Below are 11,937 nucleotides of genomic sequence, written 5' to 3' on the forward strand. Positions count from 1 at the left end.
CAGCAGGAAAAACTCATTGAAGAAAACAGAACTGATCTTTGCACAGCCAATACACTTACTCAGTTTTCATTTCTCTGGTAATACAATGCACTATTCATATCCAACTTATGAGCCAGTGTGCGTGATGGGGTTGGAAACTACTTCTGTAGTTTCGGGTTATGGTTTTTACTTTGTGGGCTGGAGCAGGCAAAGTAGCAGAAGGTGTAATAGAATCACCAAGACGTCTTGGGAACAAAATCAATGACATATTTATATCTTTTTCCTTACCTGCCTTGTAATTTTTTTTTTTAAATGTATTTGTAGTCTTTCAGCACCTATAGCTTTGAAGCATCAGTGACTGACAAGGGCAGCACCAGAAAAACGCAAATTTAACTTCCGAGGGCCAACTACAGCCCCTGCGTAGCACCATATCGCTCCTATTTGATGTGCCCATGATCCTGGTAATCACCAATAATTTGCTTTTATGGTTTCCTTCAGCATATTATTTCTTAAATCTGAAAAGCAACTATTCTGAACTCTTATTAAGCACCCTGTTCTGCAGCCAGTCTCACATCTACTTGACATACGCAGAGGCACCAGGAGCCGGGTCAGCGCTGTCAGGCTGCCCTTGCACCCGGGACGCACCCACACAAACTCACTGGCTTGAGAAAACAATAGAACAAAGGAAAAGCCCAAGGACTCCACTGTCATCACATGAGATGTGTATGAAGTCAGCAGGTGAGCACACCTTAACACTTGAATAGTTTTCCAAATTTACACCACACTTTTATAGGAAACGGGGGTGGCTTTAAGTCTTTTGAGTGTTTCTTCTTTAAGCAAAAATTAGACAATTTCCATAGTGAAAACAATAGGTTCTGATTTGTCCTCTTCACTGTTGTTTTACCCTTTTAAATCAATTGTCACTCACTACTAGGGGTGACTGTCACTAAGACAGTCATCATTCTGTACTCCAAGGTTTCCACAGGCTACAAGTCAACGGTGGGACTGCAGTTCAAGCGAAGGGCCACACGTTGGCCGCAGCACCGCCAGACTCCAGCCGGGTGACCTCTGCCATCCACGCGACAGTCATGACCCTACCAGCAACGTAGAACAATGATGTAATAATGCAACAGCTCTCTGCTAATTTAGGTTTTATTCTTCATGAACGAAGAAAAAACTTCAGGGCATGATGCAAAAGAAACCCAAACAGGGAAAAAAAAAAGCAAACAACAGCCACCCCACCACAGGAGCTCAGAAAAGAATCATCGTTCCTTTAAAATTCAGACTCTGTGCCAGGGAAAGGGTGAGGGCCAACACACAAAGTGAGGCAAGCTCAAGGAAACTCATGGTGCTCCAATTTACCACCCAAACTTCCACACTATGACTTGAAACTGCTAGAAAAATGGTGAAAAAAGTACAAGTAGAAGCAAAGAATTAACTGAGGTGCCTAGAGCAGCGCTTATGCTAAGTGCTACGATTCTGATGTAATAGTTGCACTGTAATTTTAGAGCATGACCATATATCTGTCTTCCTGCATTAATGCTGACATGATCCTGAAGAAACAGTGTTCAGCCTATAGCATCTGAGGAGCTATGCCTTCATTTAGGAAGTCAAAGTGAAAACCTGCTGCAGTTAATAGGATAGGAACACATGAAGAAATTTCTCCCCTCTAATTTTTTTGTAACTACTTCAAGGGCAATCTCTCCTTTTCAAGTACACAAGTAAAGAAGTAAGCTAGTCCCTCTTTCCCCTCGCCTCCAAAGCTAATCAGAAAAAAAGAATCTAGACAGCTTTCTAACTACTGTATAAATCTGGTCCATTTTCCTTCTGATCCTTATTTTTTTCAGTCTTTTTGTACCTTAGAGGACTATGCCTAGACTGCCTTCATACGGAAACAGATGGCTTCTCTGTGGGAAGTGGTGGGGTGGAGAGATGGACACAAAATGCAAAAGGAACGCTCAAAGGAGCTGCACAGCCCATGGCAGCTCAGGTTTTCGAGTCGTAACAGAACTGACTCAGCTCACAATCCACACAGGAAGAGAGTATCTGCAGTCCCTAAAGAATTTGATCCAAAAGCAAAGAGGAAACAAGGGCTAGTAAATGCTATTGTTACAGAAATAGCAGCTACATACACCCAGCTATTTCTATTATACAACAGAAATACTCTGCATTTAATATAATCCGTGGTTATATTGCCAAGTTCTGGACCGGCAATAAGGACAGGACATTAAAATGCACTGTTTTACCAGCTCCAAGGCAAGGACACGGAATGGGATTCCTAATGAGCTTTCAGAAAGGAATCTTTTTTCTTTAAAAGTTAAAGAGAAAGTTATTATATCATGCTGCAAGCTATACCAGACTATGCCATCTATTATCAGAGAAAAATAGGCTCTTTATGTCAGAGGTGATCAGCAATTTCTCAATATGTGTGGGGAGGCCTTTGTCCTTACACCTTTCAGGATCTGCAACTGCAAGCATGTTTTCTAGAATGCCTACATAGATGTGGGAAAAAGTTGCTGGAGATAAGGTCGAAATAATTTCTAGAGATACTTGGAAGGCTCCAAATGGATCATATTAAAGGAAAGCAGCATTAAGGAAATGCAGTTACGTTTGTCTTGGAAGCACATTGAGTTGACTGCCAAAAATACATCTTTGGCTTTATTTTCCACTCACCTCACCTTTACAAATAACAGGCATGTCAAACACCATCAGCCTTTGACGTCTTGGAAAACAGATGGAAACAGTAAATTTGATCAGTCTAGATTTGGAGAGTAAGTAGCAATTGCAAAAGGGGACAGGAGGCAGGAAATCATTACTGCATCTGACACTGTTCTTATGCCAAGTCTGTTCACAGCAGTTATCGTCAACAGAAAAATGACTGATCATTCAGTCATGCTAATTCCACCTTCAGTGTTACTGAACTCAAACTTGCATGTTGAAGCCACTGCCCCAGCAACAAGACTTTTCAATACTTTACCAAAAAACATTTTCCTCTTCAAAAAATAACAGAAAAATATAAACGCAATGCTGAAGAAAAAACATTTCAAAATTTCGGCTGTTGAGAGGAACGACATTTTCATCATCTCTCCAATCCCCAGATGATCCTTACAAGGACTTCAGTAGCAAAGTTGTCCCATTCCCACGGCTCAGCTGGAAGCAGCATCACTGCCAGCAGTGACACTTGGCAAAACATTTGGAATGCCTAACAGAGATGCAGGAAATTGTTTTATCTTTAAGTTTGAAGGTAGCATTGCAAAGGGAGCACCCCTGTGTCAGCTGAGACAAGGGATTAAGGGCTTTGCTCTCATGTTTCCTCAAGCAGGGTCAGTCTCAAAAGGCTAAAACCAATGCATGTCAACTGTGCTTTCATAGGACACTGACAAAATAAGGCAAAAAACCCCTTTGCTCTCTCTGACATACTGCAAAGGCAAAGCCTAATTTCATCAAGGGCAAACTGACTACATCGATTGGATTATTCATTTGGTATAATGGACTTTGCTTTCTTCCTGCAGCTTTCTCAAAGTAAGAACAAAATGAAGATAAATCAGCTCTCACTCAAGGCTGACACACTATCTATATTTATGGATTTCTAAGCCCTGCACTTACAAGAGAAGCCAGGTATTCATCACACAATTGTTTTTTCTCTCTGCAGTAGTTACCCTTCCATGGGCTCTCCAGAAAATGGGTTGCTTTGCAAAGGCAAGGCTGCCTCCAGCTCAGCAGCAGCTCCACGCATCTCTCCTCCCTCCAGGTCTTTCTTTCCCATTCCTGATAAAACGTACAGCTTTTCCTTTCCCAGCACAGAAGCCACTTTGATACAGGTGCATGAAAGTGCACACAACACACCACCTTTTGATCCTCCAAGCAAAGGACTAATTGCCTTTTTCTGAGGGAGCACCACCAACGTAATCCCGCTTTGCAATTTCCACAACTGACGTAACTGCCAGAGTTTATAAAAATCTAAAAATTACTTCCCCCAGCATTATGTACACTGTTACTATTACGTTAAAGATCTGGCCTCATCTTTTTTTCACACAATAAATGAGCTAGATGTGCCAACAAACTCAAACCACTATTTTTAAGACTAGGATTATGCATTTATCGACTGCAGCATATAATGGCAACACTTTCCATCACTTATTATTTTGTATAAAGGGAATGACACACCGAATTGCATCATTGTAGTTAGGATCATGGAGAAACCTGTGGCATGATACATTGTGGCAAATGTTAACCTACGATAACCTCTTCAGAAAGAGAGAAATAATTACTTCAAGTTGCTGGGCCAGATTTTCTTGTGGCTTATAACACATTTTCGTTGTATTTGTGCTGATTACAATGAACATTAGACCCATGCAAAATCTCACACCCATTTATTATTCTGTTCAGCTAAATTTGAAGTGGAACAGCAGAATACATGTCCGTAGTCGATAAACATCACCTGCACGTATCTAATGTACTGTCTTAAGGGGAACAGGAATTCAGTTTGCATGAAAATAGCTTTCTTTCTAAAAGCGTTGCACCTGCTGAAGTAAGATAATCATTGGCAGGACGATGACATCCCAGGTAATCACATAAATAAATCAGCACTGGCCTCAGAAAATCTCTGATGCTACCTAGTACATCAGGCAGAATAAATTCACTTGCTTTCTTCCTTTCCTGACCTTGCTTTAAAGCAATACCAGTTACACAGAGGGAAGCTTTTTGCAAACCATTTGAAATTCTCAAATGAGTTGTTCTAGCTTGTATTCCTTTTAAAAGCTTCATGGGGAAAATGCATCATGCAATATTTCTCTATTTTTCTACAAGTAAATGAACAAAGTCAAAGTAAATCAGCAAGTGGCAAGACATGCCAAAACCCAGAAACAAAACGAGCAATGAAATTGTACTTATCACTTAGAAAAATCTGAGCCATTCATTTGAGATGCTTGTGTTTGGGTAACCTTTGGAAGAATGTTTGCTGTTCCATTACACAAACAATGGAAATATTAGATAAGGAAAATAACTGCAGTTGCCAAGAATGCTCTGTGCACTCCTCTCAAATCATTAAACATGTAGACATTATTTTATGGATATATAACATACTGCAGACAGAAGAAATGTCAAATGTACAGAACCAATTCATCTAAGCCCCGAGTCTGCATGGATCCCAGGAGTACAGCGCAGAAATCCCTGACTCAGAACATCTGCACTGTGCTGATACACACAGCGAAACACAAAAATGGAAGAGCCAACTTCAACCTCGCTAAGGCCAAGTACTACAGCACATATATATATATATATATATATATATATATAACAGGCATGTTATACAGGACATTGAGATGGCACTGTATGCCAAAGCAACTCTCCTTGCCTCGTATGAGTTATTAACACACAACCATATCACCAAGATTTTTTCCATCTGTTTACCATCTTGAAAGACCTACTATGACAATGGTGTTTAATGTGAACTTGGGTCAGCCCCAGCATTTCCCCACAGAACAAAGCTGCAAAGAGCCGGATAAATAATAATTCCTTCAGGTTCTTTGCCTGCGGTGAGAGAGCTGGGGCAGCCGGGGAAGGTGCAGAAGGGGAGGCCCCAGACACTCCGTGTGTCCCCTCCTGTGCTTCTCCCGCTCCCGGTGGGGCAGACACACCGTTCCAGCTTCCCCAGGCACATCCCCAAAGGTAAGGGCAGAACAAAGCCATCTCTGGTACCTGTCAGAGGTTCAGCAGCTGCAACAGTAACCTCAAAATTAGCGCCCAGAATCTGCCTTCCTTCTTAGCCCACCAGCCTCCCATGGCCAGCAGTACCTCAGCCAAGCGCAGCTCCCAGGAGCAGGCAGGGACATGCCAGGGGGTTTGCAGGAACCTGAGCAGCTCGGCAAAGGCAACAAGTGTTTATTGAAGTGACCACAGGAAAACATCAAGTTATCGCAAGTTCTTACCAGCTCAACCACACTTCACGCTGCATGAACAGCCAGGTGAAATATGAGTTTTAAGTTTGTTGGCATTTTTTTTTTCCCATGCAAGGTAGGAAAGAAGTGTTGCAAAATGCAACCCTTGGAGGCCTTCATCAGGAAAATACTGAAGGTTTTTTTCATGGGGAAGGCTGTTTTCATTGTTTAAAGCAATTCTTCCATGCGGAGAGAACATGTACAAATAAGGACTAGATGTGTACTTGGAGTTTGGCTTCTGACCTGGGTGTGTTGGCAAATAGGCCTGAACTACAAGTTATGTTTTGACACCAGAAATAAGGATGAGGAATTAGACAGCATGGCCATCTATATGGAGGATGAGCAGGTCTTCTGGTACAGCACTTTTAAGATGCTGCTTTGGAGATTTCCAAAGTACTCCAGCTCAGCCTCACCACCACATTTCTTAAAACCTGCTTTAGGAGAGCTGGCAACATAGCTTGGTGTTTTTTTAAAACAAACAAAAAAACCAAAATTGCATGAATAGCATAATATTAATCCTAACATAGAATTTAAGAAACCTTAAGATTTAACAAAATCTTGAACTTATATGTAATATTTGGTGGTTTGCACATGATCAAGTGTATTCTTCTAACAAGAGCTAAAATGATGCTATTATCAATTTATTTATTTCCATGATCTATTTTTGACAGTGTGGTTTTATATAATAGATTTCTACCTCTGCCAATCCATTACTTTGTATTTCCATTTTAAGCTTATATTTGTCCGAATCAAGTATCTTTCATTCCTTTCTCAATTTGTTTCTAAATTATTTACGTATCTGTAGCTAACTTAACATATAACAACATAGTGGTGCATCTAACTGAAATTCAGTAGGTACCAGCAAGATTAGCTTCAAAACAGGCTATTAAGTTATGAAAGGTGTATTTTTATAGAAGCAAGCTTGAGGAACTGAAAGTTAAAAGTACTAAAAGCAAGTGGTTATTTTTGTTGTATTCAGTATTTCTTCATCTTTTATCTGATAGCTGAAATTGTAAAAGGCTTTTTAGATTGTAATAATGAAAAATAAATACACCTACACAGTTAGTGTAACTTATACTCAGTCCATATCTCCTATGTAACAAACATGTATCTAAAGGGTAGTAACGATGATTAAAAAGCCAACTTCTACACTAGAAATTTTATCATTTAACTGCTAACTAATACTTTCCCGTTCCACAAAGATTTTTTACAGTATCCCAAGAGAACTACAGCTTAAAAAAACCCCAAACTCGCATTTTTTCATATTAAAAGTAGGTTCCACCGGCTCACATAATAATGTCACACCTGAAATGTTCTCATACTCCACCAGGCCCTTTCTAGAAGCTCAGCCCATCAGGTACCTACAAACACCAACAGAACAACTTCTGTGGTGCTGTAACATTCTCACCAACGTGTCACATCTTCTGGAGCTGCTGTTTCAGGCCTGATCACACAGATACCACCACAGGAAAAGCTTTTTCTTTATATAAAAAAAAAAAAACAAGCTTCACTTCTGACACACATTGGAAATTACTGCTTCCAAGTATTTTAAGCAAGAAATCATGGTCATTAATTCAGTAATATATTCTTATGAGGAATAAACATTTTTGTTAAATTAAGGAAATGTAGATTAAAAACATACTGTAAATTGGTGAATACTACACTAATTTGTGGGTAAAGCACAGTTAAGCGTTGGAAATAGTGGATTCCAGTCTCATTTGGTATTCATCCAACTAACTCATCACGTTTTACCAGCTGTCCTTTATAAGGTATCACTAATGCTCGAGTGGGCCTCAGAGACTCAGATTGCACGGAAAATTATACAACTGTCATCACATCTCTGCCCAGCGTTGGTTTGCAAAATGACAGCTAGATCCTGCTTATTTTCTGTATTACTGCAATAATGAAAGTGAAACTAATCTCAATAGAAATATTTTTAAAGAAAATTCAAGGAGACACGTATTTGTATATTTCATATAAAGTATTTCCATAGATTTTGGGGAGGTTCCTTTTATGAGCGCTTAAATGGTACCTTTTCATTATAATATAATCACTTCAATGCAGGAAATCCCTTAGGCATAACTGGGAGCTGTGATCCGCACTGCATCTATAGTTAGAAAAGCGATCAAAGAAAATTTAAAGAAGCCTTGTAATCCGTAATAATGTTATTAATTCATTCAGCATGCAAATATTATTCTACTCAACATTCACCACACTGAATTAATACAGTGTTCAGAAAACACTGATAAGTGTATCTTCACAAGAGTGTAAATAAATTGGAGTTCCACATAAAACATCTTACCTTGCAAAGTCCCAGACCTTGAAAACAGAGCTTGAAAAAGGCATTTTCACTGTAACTGAATCTACCAGTCCATAGGTGGTACATCAAATATTAACATGGGAAATGAATTGCTGCGTAAACTCAGAGATAATTGCTATTTATTTTCTAAATATCAAGTAAGGCAGTAGATTCAGATTAGAGCACGTTTTACTATATCATAACGTGCCTGTTCCCAAGATAGATTTTTCCTCTGTTCCAGTGACTACTTAAGCCATACCCAAACAATATGACAAAGACTTTATGAAAATAAATTTTGAAAGAGCTTACAGGGCTGAGAAGAACCAAATTCTACAGTCAAGACCTTTTTGCTCTTTCATTCATATACACCCAGGACTCTTGCTCAGCAAGACTTTATTTGGTCTATTGAAAGAAGAAGTGCCCTGCAGTAATGCTTATTCTGTTATTCCGCATAAAACTGTAAAGAATGTGCAGCGCTCCAATAGTGGAAGTTCGCTTAACTGTGTTTAACCAAAAAAAGAGGCTGGTTGGAAAACTGATTTTCAGGCATAGTGGCAAATTATGGGATTTCATACACATATCCCACGGGGAATCCACGGTTTGCTGCAAATACCAAGAGATAAAACTCCAAGGGAGCTTCCACTACACATCAATATTTTCTTTGTAAATCATGTCTACTTAATATTATAATTTCATTTCCATGTAAGAAACTATTATGTTTCTTTCTTCTAAGAATAGTCATGTCTTCAAGAATATCCTCTTCGCTGTATTTTAACTTTACTTGCTGAGCTTGGATACAAGAAAAACAACGGCTAGGGACTTAAACTGATGCTTGACAGAAGCCTTTAAAGTTTTTTCTTGTGGAAACTTTCTCTCAAATGAAAATTTCTGAGTTTGACATATTTCAGAGAGATTCTCTCCCAAAATTATTTTTCCAAGCAAAACAATTATAAATAAGATGAAAACTTAGTGTGACTGGGAATTCCTATCATGTGATCTAATTTAAGCCTAAACCCAGCAGAGCCTTCATTCCAAGGCTATGCTGATTGCCATTTGAAGCTGGAAATGTTTTTCCCTAATGCACAAGTGATGAAGCGCACGTCAGGCTCGGAGGAAAGTTACCTTATCTGAAGTATCAGATATAGATTACTGCTGGAGTCAGCATGCCACACTAGCTGGATCCATACGCTCTGTTCCAATACGAGGAATTAAGTTTCCCTGATGTCACAAATTGAACAGATAATGCAATTAACATTCACTTTGAAGTTCACATTGACCAGGTAACCACTAGAATGAGTTGGCAAAACTTTACTGAAGTCACCGAAGTGATCTCGGCTCACCCAGACCGAGACTTCAGCTTTGACATCGTATAAACTGCAAATGGATGTTTAAGATGCTGAATCCCTGGTAGGATATTTATAAATCAGTGTTTATTCTGTCAGGTAAATGTAGAGACCCTGTACTTCTGTCTGGAATTCCCCAGATGTGTCATGGATATGTCAGAATCGCTGCATATTCTCTGAGGAGCTGATTCTCTCGTGTGCAACAGCTACCAGGCTGCTCTCTGAAAGCCGGACGGACAGCTGGAAACCCCAGACAAGGGCCAGGGGCTCATTTTCCTCAGCACTCCTACTGGGAGCGATCTCCAGATAGGAAAAGAGGTCCTGTCGGAAGGATCAGCTATTTGGGCAGGACTAGAAAATGGGAAAGATCCGTTACAAAATGTCCCATTTGCCACTAGTTACTCTGGAATACATGACTGCACAGGAATGCTGAAGCACTACTGGAGTTTGCTGCTTGTTTTAATACAGCTTAATAATCCTTTGCTGAAAAGGTACTGTTCACGGCTTTACAGTTTATAATGTTTAAACGATACTGAGACTGTATACGATCAAGTGTAGGACAATGAAGAATTCGCTTGAAGTCTAGGCATTGACAGCTGCTCCTTTGGGACTCTTCGATTAGTGCAATTTATAATATCACACTATGTGACGGTACAATTGACATGTTTATCATTACACCAATAATTCAAGACTTTCAAGCATTTAAACCGAGGAGGTAACTAAATGATTAATTTAAGAAAGGAGAGAATGGAATAAAGCCAAAACTTCCATCTTCTTGAAAAAGAAAACTTAAAATTAACATCTTGGCTCCTTTACAAGACAAAATAAATATTATAGACTCAAAGACTGTGTAATTTCCAAAAGTGTTAATATTCCTTGGAGATGAAAATACAGTGATGAAAAAAGAACCTTAGAATTAAATTTTACTTGCTTTAAAAGAGAAAGAATTGGTGAATAGGAAAATTGCATGAGGAGAGGGAAACATCCCACCATTGTCAACGTTTTATGAGGAGATATTTGGGATGAGTGTTGAAAACTAGACTAATGACTGATGATTAGGTAGAGAACTCCAAAACCACTTAGAAGAATAGATATTGAGAAGTCATGATTGGTATTATTTAACATAAGAAAGCAAGGAGTTTAATTATACATACAAAAGAAGCCCAACTAATAAAAACATTGATAGTCATATGTTGGTAATTTAGGCAAAACTTTCTATGGTAATACAGTAAGTCACGATTAGTAACCACAAACTATATATATTTTTCCAAATCAATCTACAAAGTAACATAATGTTTCTCTCAAAAGGTCATTTTGTATTCTCAAGATGTCTAAATATCTAGAAATTCTTCTGAAGCAATTAGTATGCATCTTCTTACCCCCAAGAGCATATATGTCAAAGCCTCTTTATAATCCAATAAAACAGATGCTGATTTTTTTGTCTGCCTTTTAAGGAAAAATAAATGCATTTAGCTGGTTGAATAAACAGCACCTCTCATTCTCGTGCTAGCTTTAGCCCCAGCTAGACATTTTTTTATCTTCTTTCTGTGAAAACTTTCTGTTTATTATTGTTGGGAATAATAGCAGCGCCATAAGAATTGCGTTCAGGTTTGAAACTTATGCAAAGTCCCCTGATTCAACTAAAGGGAAATACACTTACCTTCCGTTGGTGATGTCTTCAGACGTCTGCAGAGCCCCTCTGTTTCCCCATAAGTCTCTTTAATTTTTACTACTGCTTCTGTTCCTCGAAGTTCCATGAGGGAGCGCAGTTCTTGCAGCGTGCACCCAAACTCTCCTGCATGGTTGGCCTCATTTCTTTGGTTCTTGGAATAAAAATCACTATTTGTCATGTCACCCATGGTTGCTGATTATATTGCTCCACTTGTTATTGTTGATACAATCTTAAAACTCTTTAAAAATGGAAGGAATCTTGAATTCCAACCTAAGAGATTAAAAAGAATCCAGTGTGTGCCCGGCGAGCGACGTGGAGGATGCCTCTGGCGTGCAAGGTGTCCCTGACTGACGAGTGGTCCGCAGAACGGCTGCTCTCAAGGCTGCAGACCAGCTCCACTCCATTCACCACTTCCCATTCTGCTGCACCCAAGCTGTAGAATCTACATGGTCATTTCTTCCTCTGGACCTTTGAGAACAAACAGAAAGGCCTCATTACAAGAGTGAGCAATAACGCTTTACCAAAGGGGATTTCAAATTGATTCTCTCTATCACGCAGTTTGACTTGTCATTTAAGAAAAGCTCTGCAGAAACACTGCGCAGACGTCCTGGAGAACGCTGCAGGTCAGCAGAGCGAGCATCAGCAGCAAGGATAACACCAGCTCTGTCTTAGATAAAACTCTCTACAGCTAAAGCACCAATAGCA

General features: G+C 39.4%; 1 protein-coding gene across 10 annotated transcripts in view; it reads right to left on the reverse strand.

The window, feature by feature from the left end:
* ATP2B2 (ATPase plasma membrane Ca2+ transporting 2) overlaps nucleotides 1-11,636 on the reverse strand; it is a 170,583-nt gene extending 158,947 nt beyond the window's left edge. For all 10 annotated transcript variants that reach the window (XM_065642940.1, XM_065642939.1, XM_065642938.1 and 7 more), the window contains exon 1: nucleotides 11,221-11,636. In XM_065642940.1, coding sequence (XP_065499012.1) covers nucleotides 11,221-11,419 — 199 coding nt within the window. In that variant the 5' untranslated portion in view covers nucleotides 11,420-11,636. The remainder of the gene's footprint in view (nucleotides 1-11,220) is intronic.
* Nucleotides 11,637-11,937: the final 301 nt, after the last annotated feature.

The sequence above is a fragment of the Caloenas nicobarica genome, chromosome 11 (assembly GCF_036013445.1).
Source record: "Caloenas nicobarica isolate bCalNic1 chromosome 11, bCalNic1.hap1, whole genome shotgun sequence".
Taxonomy (NCBI): Eukaryota; Metazoa; Chordata; class Aves; order Columbiformes; family Columbidae; genus Caloenas; species Caloenas nicobarica.